At 41.5% G+C, this 16,575-nt stretch overlaps 1 protein-coding gene across 2 annotated transcripts in view; it reads left to right on the top strand.

Moving 5' to 3' along the window:
• Positions 1 to 16,575, top strand: part of PRELID2 (PRELI domain containing 2) — an 80,703-nt gene that overhangs the window by 19,276 nt on the left and 44,852 nt on the right. For both annotated transcript variants that reach the window (XM_070374553.1, XM_070374554.1), the window contains one exon: positions 849 to 1,009. In XM_070374553.1, the coding sequence (XP_070230654.1) occupies positions 849 to 1,009 (161 nt within the window). The remainder of the gene's footprint in view (positions 1 to 848; positions 1,010 to 16,575) is intronic.

The following is a 16,575-nucleotide window of genomic DNA, read 5'->3' as shown; positions in this document are numbered from 1 at the left end:
CTTGATGCACATTTTAAAACATGTTTCATGTGATCTTTTCAACCCGGAAGTGACTGTGTGTTTGATGTAAAACCCAAGGCTCCTGCCAGGTAGCTTGCAAATTGTGTAGCTGTGCTGTATATAGAAAACATGGCAGCTTCCATCACTTTCTAAACATGGGTGAAGACTGTCACTTTCTTTACTGGAAAGAAGGCTGATAAGACAGTGAAAATGAACTTTCTTTTATTTTCCAGATAGCAGTATATTGCAGTATATGCAGGAAATTATTGCTGGCTTTTTTCACAGAGTGTGTACCCTCCCTTTGCCCTATATACACGCTTTGAATCTATTATTTAAAAAGGCATTCAACTTTGTCTTGTATCTCTATTCTTAAATAATTTAAGGACACCTCTGACTTGTACGATTCTGCCTTTGTAGTTTTCCATTTCCTCCACCCAGGAAAGCATACATTTCTAGATATTGGACAGAGTTTAAAATGAAGAAAATATTTTATCCTGCATGTGAGTCCATAAGTGGGCCCAGTTAGAATCCATCAATTTAAGAAGGCCATAACCAGCCCTAGAGGAGACATGAGGGAGGCTGTTAATTTGCTTAGTGTTTAGCAGTTAGGGAAATTGGGCCAGAGACTGTACAGCCTGCATAAATTCTAGGCCATTTGCATGTCCTCACCAGCCTTTAGTAAGGTCATTGTATGTTTGATTATCAGGGACCTAGAGCCATTGGTGAACCATCATCCATATATCAGGATCGCTTGTCCTCAAGATTGGAAGCAACTCTGGACAGAGTCTTTATATATTAATAGCTTGCTCTTCTTAAATTCAGAAAGCCATTCTCCCTCTTTTGGACAGGTGAACATCTTAAAGGTACCTAATATCCAGTTAGAAGAGGAATCATGGTTCAATCCTCAGGAAAGGAACATGGCTATAAGGAGTCACTGCCTTACATGGACACAATATGCATCCATGAAAGAAGAGTCTGTCTTCAGGGAAAGTACGGAAAATCCAAATTGGTAAGATCACCTGTGTGTGTGTGTGCGTGCACGTGTGCACACACGTGTGCATTTGTGTGTGTGTAGGTAAGGTGCAGGGAAGCACAAATGAGCACTCATTAAAGAGCTATGATTTTATTCTTACAACCTCTGCTTAAAACTCACATAAATTACATAGTATTGATTTTTAATCACACAAGTAATCAGTAAATAGATTTCTCTTTGGGGGGAAAAATGACAGCTCAACTCCTTTCTGATTGTCCTGTCTAATCCTGGTGTTCTTTTGCCTTCTCCAGAGGAAGTGAATGTTTTCAATGCATTGAGTATTCTTCTAGACCCGTAAGAGATAACTTTAGATACTCATAAAACCTGTATAATATAGTTTTGTTTATCCTTTTTAATACATGCATTCATTCTGTTCAAATCATTGTGTACTTATCTTTTTCATTTTGTAGAATGTTTCTAAGCCTTATCCATTTGATGTCTGTAAAATCTAGATTTTTCCTTTAAACTGTTGCATGATGTTCAATCCTATCATTATACTGTATTCTCTTTAGCTTTTTTCCTTTTTGACAGATGTTCAGATGATTTCTAATTACTCTTGATTATAAGCAGTACTGCTCTTTATTATAAACAGTACTATAATATTTGTGAAGTGTATGATCCTTGAATATGCTATATGTGAATGTTTCTCTGAAGGCAAATTGATTTCTTTATTGAAATATAGTTGATACAGTATTATGTTAAAGGAGAATTTTTAATTGTCAGGTTTATTGAGTTATTATTTACAAACAGTGAAGTTCTTAGCATACAGTTCATTGAGTTTTGGCAAACACACACATATACAGTTGTGTAACCACTGTCATAGTCAAGCTTCAGGTAGATTTTAAAGAGCTGTGCTGCTAAGTCACTTCAGTTGTGTCCGACTCTGTGCGACCCCATAGACGGCAGCCCACCAGGCTCCCCAGTCCCTGGGATTCTCCAGGCAAGAACACTGGAGTGGGTTGCCATTTCCTTCTCCAATGCATGAAAGTGAAAAGTGAAAGGGAAGTCGCTCAGTCATGTCCGACTCTTAGCGACCCCATGGACTGCAGCCTACCAGGCTCCTCTGTCCATGGGATTTTCCAGGCAAGAGTACTGGAGTGGGGTGCCATTGCCTTTAAAGAGCTATATGCCAGGATAAGTCAATGGGGACAGAGTATTCTTGCACAACTGGATATCCACCTTCAAAAGAATAAAGATGGACCTCTACCTCATGTCAAATACAAAATTAACTCAAAATGGATCCAAGATCTAAATCAAATAGTGAAAACTATAAAACTCTTAGGAAAAAAAAATAGGGGTAAATCTTTGTGATCTTGAATTAGGCAATCATTTTTTAGTATGCCACCAAAAGCCTGAGCAACAAAAGAAAAAAAAAAAAGGTAAATTTGACTTCATCAAAATTGAAACTTTTCTGCTTCAAAGGACACCAAGAAGGTGAAAAGACAGTCCAGAGAATGGGAGAAAGTATTTGCAAAATCTGATAAGGGTTTCAGTTCAGTTTGTATCCAGAATATATAAAGGACTATTATAACTCAGTAATAAAAAGACAACCCACTTAAAAAATGGCTAAGACATTTGAGTAGATATTTATCCGAAAAGGTATACAGTTGGCCAATAAGCATTTGAAAAGATATTCGGCATCTTTAGTATTTAGGAAAATGGAAGTTAAAACCACAATGAGATACCATTTTGAGCCTACTACGATGGCTGTAATAAAAAAGACACAATAGCGAGTGCTGGAAAGGATGTAGAGGAACTGGAAGCCGCACACACTGCTGAAAGAAATGTCAGTGGTGTAGCTACGGTGGAAGATGGTTTTTCAGTGCCTCAAATAGTTAAACAGAGTTATCACTTGACCCAGCAGTTCTACACTGTATTGTCCACAAAGATTTGCAGGAATGTTCATAGCACCATTATTCCTAATAGGCAGAATATAGAAACAAGTCAAACGTCCACCATCTGATGAATATAGAACAAAAAATGGTATATCCATACAATGGAATATTATTCAGCCATAAAAAGAAATGGGGTAATGATTCATGTTACATGGATAAAGTTTAAACACACTATTTTCAGTGAAAGCAGCCAGTTACAAAAGGCCATATATTGTTTGAGTCAGTTTATTTTAAATGTCCACAACAGGCAGATTCATAGGGACAGAAAGTAGATTTAGTGTTTGCCATAGGCAAGAAGGACAGGAGATGGAATTTTTTGGGGGGATGATAAAAATATTCTGGAACTAGTGTTGATGGTTGCATGACTCTTGAGTATACTAAAACCACTGAACTATATACCTTAAAGGGGTACATTATGGTATATGAATTATTCCTCAATAAAAGAAAGTTATGTGACAGGTTCTCAGGGTATGCATATTTTAGGTTTATATAGATTCTGTCACCAATATGGTTTTTAAAAAATATTTATTTGGCTGAGCTGGGTCTTGGTTGCAGAATCTTTGTTGAGTTGTGAGGACTCTAGTTGTGACACAGGCTTAGTTTCCCTGCGGCATGTGGAGTCTTAGTTCCTTGACCAGGGTTTGAACCTGCATCTCCTGCATTGCAAAGTGGGTTCTTAATACTGGACCACAGGGGAAGTTCCTATGACCAGTATGTTAATGTGTTAATTTACACTCACATCAACATGAAAGCTCATTTCCTATAACATTGCCAACTTAACATACTTTTTTATTTTTTGCCAGTATAACGGGTGAGAAATGATTAATTCCTTTGAGGTAGGTTTACAAACAAAAACAAACTATAACAAGCACCAAATGTTAATAGTGATTATTGCTGTGAACTGATTTCAGAGGATAATTTACTGTCTGTTTTGCTATTCTGTATGGTTTGAACTTTTTATTCACCTATCATTTTAAGGCAAATAAAGCCTCCAAACCCAAATAACTAAAAAACAGAAGTCTAAGATCCATATGAAACCCCAGCACTTGTGCACATCATTTCTGCTCCCCATAATTTTGGTCCTATAGTGACAATTCTAGAATGCTCCAGCAGCACACTGATTATGAATGCCAAGTCTTATTAGCATCTCAGGTGGGTTTACTCTGAACCACCCACTAGGTTTTTTTTTCCTTCCTGTCAGTCTCCCTCATGCCAAGAACTTGACCAAAGTCATAGATGTTTGGGACAAACTATAAAAATTATAGATAAAGAATAGAGCTCCCTCACTTTTTTTTTTTTTTTTTGGTAGAAGTAGTAAAAGGACAGAGTTGGCTGATTTTATGTAAAAAATACAGAAGTCTTTCATTTCATATATTAGTATCTCATTTCAGCCTCATTTTATCAGCTCTCTGGGCTACTGAGTCTGAAAATTTTTACTAAAGCTTCATCAATTCTTCATAAAATGAAAATTGGCCCAGATAATCCAGGGAGAACATCCTTCAGGACCTTTTTCCTTTGTGTGTTTAAAAAAAAAATTTTTTTTTTAATAGTCTGATTCTGGAAAAAAATGATACATGCATCTTGTAAAAAACACTAAGCAATTCAAGAGAAAAAGAAGCAGTTTTCATCATCTAACAGTTGTGTCTATTTGCATAATTTTCTTTGTCCAATCCTAATTGGCATTTAGATTGTTTCTGAATTTTTTGCTATTATAAGCAGTGGTGTGATAAAATTACTTTGTTGTTGTTTACTTGATAAGTCTTGTCCAACTCTCTGCAACCTTATGGACTGTAGCCTGCCAGGCTTCTCTGTCTGTGGCATTTCCAGGCAAGAATACTGGAATTAGTTACCATTTCCTCCTCCAGGGGATCTTCCTGATGCAGGGATTGAACCCGAGTTGAGTCTCCTGCATCTTCTGCATTGCAGGCAGATTTTTTTTTTTTTAACCACTGAGCCATCTAGGAAGCCCTGATGAATTCATTGTAGTTACATGTTTCCTCAGTTATTCAATGACCTTTTAGAGTAGATGGAGCAAGTGGGATTTCTGGGTCAAAGGTTATATACATTTTGTATTTTGATACATATTATCAGATTCCTCTCTAAAAAAGCTTTGGCCAGCTACACTTTCTCCTTTCTTTGTTTTTTTATGTTCTTGTCCTCTGCAGAACACTCTCTTTTTGGTTACTGCACAGCAGCCAGAATTTACTGACTCTTACTATGTCAAGGTCAGAGCTAGATCCTTCGCCTGTAGTGTTTTGAAGCTCAGGTTAAATAACTTACCCAAAGTGATAGCATCACTGAGTCACTGAGGTAAGATATGACCCCAAGTGGTGAGGCAGGAATATGGACAATTATAAAAGGATGGACTTAATCTCAAACTGTAGCTTGCTTTAGGTTCCAGGTTATGGAGAATGGGTTTTGTTCCTTTGGCAACAAGTGGTCACACAAAGGTTTCTGAGCAGGGAATGGTGTGATGACAGCTGTGATCCAGGCTCTGGGAAACTTACGTTTTCTTAGGTCTTGATGTGGATTTAGAATGGTGTTTTAGGCAGACATTCTGAATGACTGGATAATCTTGGCAGGGCGTGGGGAGGGACATTAAAGAAAGAAGGACCCAGTATTACTTCCAATCCCCTCCTTGGCAGAGAGTGTGAGTAGTGACTAGTCAGTGCGTCCAGAGGATGAAATGTGGACAGTCCTTTTATAAAGAAAAAAAAGAGGCTGTCACGGCTGCTGAGTCTAAAATTAGGCCTTCAAGCTGTGTGTTAGGTAGCAGGTGTGGGCGTGTGATGGGAAACCAGATGTCATTCTGTCCTGTGCATGGCCTGTCGGCTCAATTCAGAGACGGCCCACAGTGAGTCTCCCGTAGACTCTGGCTAAGCCTTGCTCCGCGTCTCTCTACATAAATCCAGTTTTGGCCTCCTGCTGATGTCTCTGCAGTTGTGGCATCTTTTAGGGCAGAGCTCCGTCGGTCTTTCCGTGTCTGTGTATCACACAACTGGGTATTTCTAATATGCTTTCTTCCTTTGTTAACTTTGTAAGACATTTTCTTCCTGCAGTTTTTATGGAATGGAATTAGCATCCTTTCCAGAGCCTGGAGTGATGTGATATTTTGCATTGATCTCAGTTTTTCCAGAGTTCAGCTTAGTACTGCATGCCTCAGAGATGTCCTCTTATACTTACTCTCTACTTATTCTGTCCCCTCTTCTAATCAGGCTGCCTTCCACAGTAAATTACAGACACCCTGACTTACCCAGCCATCATTTATATACATTCGTTATATGCCAGCCACTGTTTTAAGTGCTTGATGTATGTATGTATTTATGAATTTATATATGTAAATTCACTTAATCCTCAGAGAAACTCCATGAGGTTAGAACTGTTCTTATCCCCCTTTACAACCTGAGGCTTAGAGAAGTTAAGTAACTTATACTAGCTAACATGACCAGTAAGTGTCAGAATCAGCTTCAAATCCAGGCGATTTGGCTCTCGAATTTATGCTGCTGGCAATGACACTACCCTTTCTCTCAGTAAGGAGCTCTGTTATCTCGTAACCAGGTGGGCTGCAGTTTTGTAGTTGTTGTTCTTTGGGCTCCACCTTTCCCTGTATATCTAATTTTTTTCCAAGTTGGGTTAGCTCTTAGCTGTCAGGAGCAACTAGAGTAGCACACTTATTTGTCCTCATTTTTTTTTTTTTTTTGTGGGTGCTTCTGACTCATGTCTTAATTTGTTTTTATTTTTTTAAATTTATTTTTTTTATTATTTTTTTTACTTTACAATATTGTATTGGTTCTGCCACACATCAACATGAATCCTCCATGGGCGTACATTTGTCCTCATTTAAGTGAGGGAAAGAGACCTGTGAGCGCAAGAGAACCCATCCCAGCCGTGGGAAAAAGGGCCTTTCTCTGAGTCTCTGAGTGAGCCTCAATCACCCGCTCCTTCCTGGACCAATGAGAGTGGTCAGAGGCTGATACGGGCTGACTGGCCCTCACCAGTCAGCATCTGCCCCTGGAGCTGCAGTGTGGGTGTTGGGGAGGGGGTGTCCTCTTCCCTCTGAAACACATGAGCTGCGTAGAAGATGGAGGGGTGCCTGCGTACACACCACTGGAGTGTAGTAAGAAAGACCACTGCACACCTTTTTTCCTCTTCAACATGGCACCCATTGTCTCCGTTATGCTTTGGGAAGTGATGGAAACTTACTTCAGTAAGTGAATACAGAGGTAGCTCTGTACCAATCATCAGGCCTCCCAAGAGACAGGAACCAGGAGCTGGAAAGCAAGCCCTAAGGCACCCTCACAGCCTCTCGTCTTTCCATACCTGGCTCCTTTGTTTGTATCATAGCTCTGCTTCATTGCACAACCAGCCTGGCTCCTCCAGGCCTGTGCAAGGTCTTTCCTGTCCTGTGTCACAGTAAATGACTAGATTCTGGGGTTAGAAACAACCTTGGAAACAAAATATATGTCCTTGCAAAATGTACTTCACTGCTCTAAGCCTCAGTTTCTTCATCTGTATGTTGGGGATAATATCCTTATCTCAGAGGGCTGCTGTGAGGATCAAATGCGATTATACACACCGGGAGCTTAGAGCAGTGCTTGCCTATGAAAGTGAAGTGAAAGTGAAAGTGTTACTTGCTAAGTCATGTCTGACTCTTTGTGACCCCATGGACTGTAGTCCTCTGGGCTCCTCTGAGAGATTTTCCAGACAAGAATACTAGAGTGGGTCTTCGTTCTGGCATGAGGACTCCAGAGCACATGCTCAGTAGCCCCACAGCATGTGGGATCTTAGTTCTCTGATCAGGGATGGAACCTGCATCCCCTACATTGAAGGCAGATTCTTTACCACTGGACCACCAGGAAAGTTCCTCCCGGGCAATAATCCTGGGGTGGGTTACCATTTCCTCCTCCAGGGGATCTTCCTGACCCAGGGATTCAATGTGTATCTCCTGCATTGCAAGCTGATTCTTTACCCTCTGAGACACCAGGGAAACCCGTGCCTGCCAATAATGGTCAATAAATATTAGTGCTCAGCATCATGACTTTTATTGCTGCTATTATCCTCATCTTCTTAAAAATTCATGTAACTTTTGATTCTAATCCTGAGCGTGTACTGTTTTAATGTTGAAACATTATGGTTGTTTCCCATTATGTTTCGGGGAAGTATTTCATGTTGTGATTTTACATTCTGCAGGCTCACCATCTCTGGGGCTATAAGTCCCTCAATTCGAGAGTCATGGGAGTAGGAACCCTTCTTTTTTAGCTCCAGCGTGAGATTGAGGCACTGAAGAGCATGACACGCAGGGGTCAGTGCGGGCGTTTGTACGTGTGTGTGCCTGCTCTGTCACTTCACTCATGTCCAACTCTTTGCGATCCTGTGGATGGCAGCCCGCCAGGTTCCTCTGCCCGTGGGATTCTCCAGGCAAGAATACTGGAGTAAGTTGCCATGCCCTCCTCCAGGGGATCTTCCCGAGCCAGGGATCAAACCTGTGTCTTCTGCGTCGCCTGCATCGCCGGCAGATTCTTTATCCACTGAGCCACCTGAGAAGCCCATAGGCGTTTGACTCCGACTGAATTGCCCTGGATTTTGGGTTCTCTTCTTGGCTTATGCTGTGACCCCACCTGCTGTAGATCCGAGGCTGCATGGTGCTCTAAGAACTGCCCGGATTTTCAAAGTCAGAGATGCTGGGGGCAATGCACTGCACAGCTTGTGACACTTGGGCCACATCAGAGAACAGAAAAATGAATCCACCCAAGATAAAAAAATTAAAAGTCAACTTTTGTGGGAATGTACTTTATTATATAGAGTAGGATACAGCCATTTACTGGCTTCCCAGGTGGCACTAGTGGTAAAGAACCCACCTGCCAATGTAGGAGACATGAGAGACATGAGTTTGACACCTGGGTTGGGATGATCCCATGGAGGAGGGCGTGGCTGCCCACTGTAGTATTCTTACCTGGAGAATGCCATGGACAGAAGATCCTGGTGGACTATGTAGTCCATGGGGTTGCAAAAGAGTTGGACATGACTGAAGTGACCTAACAAGCAGGCACAGGCATTTATTTACTCTTGGAAGTGGAGAATGGAGTGTTTTATTTTAGATTTTTTTAACTTAAAATTTTATTGGCGTATAATTGCTTTGCAGTGCGGTATAGTTTCTGCTGTACAGGAAAGTGAATCAGCTGTACATACACATTTACCCCTCTGTTTTGTATTTCCGTCCCTTTTAGAAGACCACAGAGCACTGAGTAGCATTCCCTGTGCTATACGGTAGGTTCTCATTAGTTAGCTGCTTTATACATGGTAGTGTATCTGATTCAATTGCAATTCACCCCACCTCTTCTTTCACCTCCTTGGTGTCCATACTGTACCATTTTTCTAGATTCCACATATATGCTTTAATATACAGTATTTGGTTTTCTCTTTCTGACTTACTTCACTCTGTATGATTTTTCAGAATGAAAAGTCATGGTTTCTGCCCTCCGAAACCTTCCATTCCAGGATAAACTTATTAATTTCTTGCTAATTTGTGTTTGCTTCTAGACTTTAAAATGTACTTCTGTCAGTTTCTGGTTCTTACTATTAACAGATTTTTATTGTACCATGTAGAAATGTAATTGATATGCAGAAGATTTGGTTTTAATAACATTTACTTTATCCAAGTAATGTAATTCTAAAAGAATCATCTTGTAAAACTATTTTCTTGGGCTTTGCCCTTTCAGCATTACGGTGTGTGTTGGGTGGTAAATAAAAAGTTCCTGTTATCGTGAAGCAGAATTTAAGTTTTATCGCTGTCAGTGGAGACTCATGCTGTTTGTGATAGTACAGAGCTGCGTTTCTTTTGCTTTTGAGTGACAAGACCATAATCCCATAGTCAGCATCAAGCATCGTGATGGCCCATGTCTTCACCTGTCCATGTCTAAGAACTTTGGCTTGTCCACTGATGCTTGCAAACCTTATTTTTGAGATACGGAGATTTCAGCCTAGTAGCATGTGTGTTAATAACATTGGTTATGTTGACTTGCCATTTATAAAATATCCAAAATGTCCCTCCTGGAATATAGTAAACAAAAAAGCCCAAATCAAAACTTTAAACACAGATTAATTGACTGAGATGAGTAGCTGTTCTTAGCTCAATTAGTTTTTGTTACTATTGAAATTACTTTTCATGCTGTTAAATAAGGTATGTAACATTTTTACTTTTTAAGTTTCTGGATTAAAACATCCCAAGTCTCGAGTATTCATTTGGTGATTGACAAATAGTATAATTAATTTGCATGTTTCTAGGGACTAATTGTTGGGCATTTCTTGTTGTGTATCGATTTTTTCCCTATTCTGATGTATTTTTTCCCCCAGGAGAAAATTTGACAGGTAACTTCCTTGTGTTTGTTTGACAGTGGCCTTTTTAGTTGACCTCCAAGCTTGTTTTCACTGAAATATATTAAAATATTCTGATTTTGTCAACTTTACTTAGGAATTATTTCTAAGCCTTGATGGTGATGATAAAGGGCTTGAGGGTATTGTTATCTAATAAACAATAAAACAAAAAAACCCACTGTATTCATGCCCCCAAACAAGATGCCTCTGATTCTATTGACCTTAATTTCCCATGTATCAGTGAGCGATGAGACAATTAGCAGAATGAGCTGCTAGTTATTGAACATGAAAAACCAAGGCCTTTTCTGTAAATATAGCATCTGGGCAGGAGCCTTATTTTTCACTCAGTAAGAATCCCCTGCAATAGATATAATTGTTATCCATATAACATATAACATATATCCATATAATCAGGGTCTTCTCTATTTCCTATCCTGTTGAACCCCCACCTCTGGCACAGTGCAGGGCTCATAGAGATGGCTCTGTGGCCATTTTTTGAATGAATGCCAGATAATCCTTCTTATGAGCTGAAAAGGGGACATAAGGAGGAGTAAAAAGGGTGCCGGCAGGAGGAACATGTGCAGATCAGGGAAGCCTGAAAGGATTTATTGGGAAATTCGGTGTAGAGGGAATCTTGAACCCGGCAATACAGAATACTTCTCTTTGGCTTTTTCCTGCTTAGTCATTTACTTGCTGATGGACTCCAGAAAGAGGGCTCAAGCTGGCCTGAGCTCCCTCACAAGAGTGAGTCAAAGTCGCTCAGTCATGTCCAACTCTTAGCCACCCCATGGAGACTATACAGTCCATGGAATTCTCCAGGCCAGAATACTGGAGTGGGTAGCCTTTCCCTTCTCCAGGGGATCTTCCCAACCCAAGGATCAAACCCAGGTCTCCTGCATTGAAGGCGATTCTTTACCAGCTGAGCCACCAGGGATGTCCTCACAAGAGTTGTGTGGAGATTTAATAAGATAATAAATGGGAATGCTCTACACTTGGAGAGTATAAAGCACTAGATAAATGTAGGTTGTAATGGTGAATAAATGCTGTTTTCAGAGTGGTGTGGTGCCTTAAAGGTACTAACTTTGACAAGTGCAGTAAGCTATTTTATTGAAAATGGTGGTGATGACTGAACTGGAACAATGGTGTTTAGCCAGGAGAGCATTCTGTGCCATTTACAAGTAAGGGCTTTTGAAATATCTTAGTGAATGTCTATTGATTATTTTTCCTCCCCTCCTCCTTTGCCCTTTGGTTTTGTGTTGTATATTAGTGCAGCATTGAGGGGTGTTTAAACATGTGGATTCGTTGCTGTGATTCTTGTTTTGTTGGCCTGGGCTGGCTCCTGGGAATTAATATATTTAACGTTTTCCAGGTAAGTCTGTGGAGCCTCTAGATTTAAGAACCCGTAATAACTCATCAGTGTCCTGTGGTTCCAGTGGAAAGCAGACATACAGCTGGCACTCCTTTTGCAACTCTGTTTTCTGCATAGTTCCTGTTAATCTTATAAAGCAGGGCCAGTTGATTATCTGGCTCTCCAGCAGACAGTAAACACTTTTTGGCAGAAACACCCTGTTGAAAAGTTTAGCGAAATTTGAATGAACTCCTCTGGAATCTCTTATGGAACAGAGATGCTGGTTTAATTTCCTTCCTCCTCCCTCCCTCCCTCTCCCTTCCTTCATCTCTTTCTCTTCTTTTTATCTTTATCCCTTTCCTTCCTTTCCCTTCCTTTCTCTTCCTTTCTTTCTTCCTTTCCCTTCCTCCACTCTTCTCTAGTAAATAAAAAGTTTGGGTGTTAAAAATTACAGTGTTTTATTAATATCAACCAAGAATTGATGCCATGCAGAACAACCTAAAGGTCTTTTGGGGCTGTAGCCAGGAACCTGCTGACAGTCCACCTGGTGGACTTAAGGGATCAGCAGTTTGTTCTTTTCCCGTTACTCTGGAGCATTCTGTGGTAGGAGAATACTGTAGTTGCTATAATTCATTTACTTATTCTGCAGAACAAATCATTTTTACAGACATGTAACATGCTGTACATGGTATTCTGACTTTTACATTAATTTAACATTACCTTTGGGACTGTCTTTCCTTATTAAATGCGTCACTTTAAAATGATTTTTTAAAATGGCTGTTCAGTTTGTTTATTGGATAAAATTATTCTAATGTGCTTAATTATTGGGAATTGCATTATTTGCTCTTATAGATAGTCATGTGATGAGAATCTTTGTAGGCTGGTCTATACCCTCATCTAAGGTTTTTTTTGCTCAAAGCCCATTGTTAGAGGTAGATATTATGGGTCCAAAGGTTTACACATGTTTGAGGCTTTTATTAGGTATTGCTAAACTAAAGTATGTATGCCTAAGCATCTCAGAAAACTTCCCAGGGACTTGGCAGGGCTGTACAGACCAACATTTGAAATGGGATCAGGAACAGTTACATAATTTGCAGGAGCCAGTGCAAAATGAAAAGGCAGAGTCCCCTGTTAAAAAAGAGTTAGGAACTTTGAAACAGTGACAGTGGCGCATTCAGCGGAATGTGTAGCCCTTCTGATGGTGGAGGACTGTGCCGCCCTGTAGAGCACACATCCTTGAAGCCAGCCTGAATGGGATGCACGCAATGGTGGGCCCAGTATACCAAGACAAGCCTCCAGTTAGACCAGTCCACAAACTTGTATATTGTCAAGCTTTGCCTATCACTCAGGATGCCAGTGAACTTGCACTGAATAGGCACCTTCCTAGGTCACACGGTTGTGGGAAGGGATGTGGGAACAGATGTTAACTGTGTGGATTCAAAAAGTGGCCATGTGTTTACTTTTGTGTGACCTTAGCCAGTTTGCCTCTCTAAGCCTCAGTGTTTTCGTCTGTAAAATGGGGTGAATATTATCTATGTCCTAAGATAGATGGTGAGAATTGAAAGACGTGTATTGAAGCACTGTATTAATACAGTGCTTCTCCACAGCAGGCTATTAATAAGACAGATTGTGAAAATTAATGCTGTATTTTAAGAGGCTGAGCCACCCTGCCCTGTAATATATACCCGCTCCTGCTCCTGAGATCCACTGTTACTTACTCCCTGCTGCTGCTCATGGCTAATCACTTAGATAGCAACCCATTGGTTCCTAGAACAGGTTAAAAGAGAGCAGCTCAGGGGGAAGGACTTTAGGAGTGGTGGTTATAGAGGCCAGCAGACTGTTTGGTCTCTGTGGCTGCTGGGCTGGCATTTGATATGCGATAGCAGCATGGGAGAGCTTCCCTGTGGCTCAGTGATGAAGAGTCTGACTGTAATGCAGAAGACTCAGGTTGATCCCTGAGTTGAGAACATCCCCTGGAGGAGGGCATGGCAATCCACTCCAGCATTCTTGCCAGGAGAATTCCATGGACAGAGGAGCCTGGTGGGCTACAGTCCGTAGCGTCACACAGAGCTGGACATGAATGAAGTGACTCAGCAGCAGCAGCAGCGTGGGAGGAAAGGCTGGAAAGATGGAGGGTCTGGAGCTCCGAGGGCCTTGAATGCCAGCACCGGGAGGGAGGGACTCCCTGCCAGGTGCTTTATGAGGATTGAGTGCCACCTAGATGCTGATGGACTGGAAATACTTTGGAGTTTACTGGAGCTGGATTTCTTCTGTGGGCATTTACTTTCTAAGACACTGTGCCCCTCTTTCTGCAAATATGGTAGCAGTTTAACAGCATTATTACTACCAGTGTTAGTGTGATTAACTAACTTGTATTGAATGTTTACCATATTACCTTGAGTATTACCTTACATATTATCTTATTCACCTTTGGAACAACCTTTGAGTAGATATGATTAACCCCATTTTACAGAGGAGACGGGGCTTCAGGAACTTACCTACGTGGACGAGTCCCATTCTGTGTTAGAGAGCAGATATGAGTCCAAGCCATCTGACTGCAGGGGCCACATGCCTTATCCATGTCCTGTATAAATATACATAAATATACATGTATATATATATTTAATACACATAAAAATATAAAATATAAGCAATCTGTATAAAATTATGTGGGTTTGTGGTAAGGTTAAAAACTGCTTAGTGCTTATTGAGAACCCTGTAATTTGAATTGGGGCCCTGAGGAAGCACGGTTTTGTTGGTGGATTTGGTAAGTCTTTGGGGGGACCATGTGTCCTGGTGTGGTGGAGTGCAGGACAGTCTCTGCAGCAATGTCAGGCCCAGGGGGTTAGGAGGGCATGGGCAGGCAATCTGACCCTCAGACTCTGCTTGTCCCTTGGGCCACCCCTCTGTGTTGGTTACAGAATGTCAAAAACATCTCAGTTAGAAATGAGATGTCATCTCAAGCGTATCCATGGAACCTTTTTTTTTTCTCATCAAAGACACTTCAATTAAATTCCCATTGTGAAAACAATTAGGCCAGATTTGCCATACCCAGCCAGTCAGTAACTCAGGGACAGGATCTCATTACGAGCTTTTGCTTTCCTGGAAACAGCCATTTTATGGATTCCTTGCTGGTGGCTGCACACCCTGGGGATTAATTCCTGATCCATATTTCCTCTGAACTATTTCATTTTCTCCAGTTCAGAAGGAACCACATTTTTACATGACGCCCACCTCCGAGACTGATGGTATAAACTGTCAGAGGAGTTCCAGCCTTTGAGCTGTGTGCTCTCTGTTATGATTCCAGTGTGTTCTGTGTAGAATTCTGTTTGCCTGTGGACAAAGTGATAGATGAAGATGGGACTCAGGTTCTTGTGTGCTCAGTTTCTTAAGTCGTGTTTGAGTCCTTATGACCCCATGGACCAGGGTCCTCTGTCCATGGAATTCTCCAGGCAAGAATACTGGAGTGGGTTGCCATTTCCTTCTCTAGTGTGTCTTCCAGACCCAGGGATCCAACCGTGTCGCCTACATTAGCAGGCGGCTTCTTTACCACTCAGTTATAGGTGGCAACCCACTCCAGTACTCTTGCTGGGAAAATCCCAGGGACGGCAGAGTCTGGTGGGCTGCTGTCTATGGGGTCGCACAGAGTTGGATGCGACTGAAGTGACTTAGCGTAGCATATGTTTGTCCTATGAATGAGTGAGCCTCCTTTTTAAACAAGTTTCCAGATATTGGGCTAGCCTATCTCTTGGAGAAAGCAGTGGCACCCCACTCCAGTACTCTTGCCTGGAAAATCCCATGGGTGGAAGAGCCTGGTAGGCTGCAGTCCATGGGGTCGCTAAGAGTCGGACATGACTGAGCGACTTCACTTTCACTTTTCACTTTCATGCATTGGAGAAGGAAATGGCAACCCACTCCAGTGTTCTTGCCTGGAGAGTCCCAGGGACGGGGGAGCCTGGTGGGCTGCCATCTATGGGGTTGCACAGAGTCGGACACGACTGAAACGACAGCAGCAGCAATAACAGCAGCTTATCTCTTAGTCAGGTAAAGGCTACCTCCTACTGACAACTACAGGTGAGCTCCTGAGACATTTGGTTCAATCTCCCTGACCAAAGTATTGAGATGTACTATAAATTTCTCCTTCTTTTGCTTCTTCCCTACTTCTTCCTTACCCTCCCTCCTCCTCTCCATTCTTCTGTTCCTAATGCATTATTGATTTCCTACCATGTGCTAGTCATTGCAATTGGAAATGATACAGTAAAGAAAAAATATATATTAGATATTGGGTTGGCGAAAAGTTCATTTGGATTTTGCCATATCATCATGCAGAAAACCCTGAACGGACTTTTTGACCAACCCAGTCCAGCCATTTAGAAAACCGTGGCATTTTTTTTTTTAAGTTGAAACTGTGCATGTCCGGTGACCCAGATATTTGACCACTAGGCAAATAGATGGGTGAACAATGGAAATAGTGACAGACTTTATTTTCTTGGGCTCCAACATCATTGTGGACAGTGATTGCAGCCATGAAATTAAAAGACACTTACTCCTTGGAAGAAAAGCTATGACAAACCTAGACAGAGTATTAAAAAGCAGAGACATTACTTTGCTGACAAAGATCCATATAGTCAAAACTATGGTTTTTATAGTAGTCATGTATGGATGTGAGAGGTGGATCATAAAGAAGGCTGAGTACCGGAGAATTGATGCTTTCCAACTGTGGTGTTGGAGGAGACTCCTGACAGTTCCTTGGACTGCAAGGAGATCAAACCAGTCAATCCTAAACAAAATCAGACCCTGCCCTGGGCTGCCCAGGTTTCCAGGTGCTCGGCCTTGAGCTGCTCTAGTTTGTTCAGCTCGGCCTCCAGCGGCTCCCGGAGGGCTGCCCACAGCTGGCGCAGATGTTTCATGGGAAAAGGGTTCAT

The sequence above is a fragment of the Bos mutus genome, chromosome 7 (genome assembly GCF_027580195.1).
Source record: "Bos mutus isolate GX-2022 chromosome 7, NWIPB_WYAK_1.1, whole genome shotgun sequence".
In the NCBI taxonomy this organism is placed as follows: Eukaryota; Metazoa; Chordata; class Mammalia; order Artiodactyla; family Bovidae; genus Bos; species Bos mutus.
Note: the sequence above shows the minus strand (reverse complement) of the source record. Positions and strands in the feature narration are given on the sequence as shown.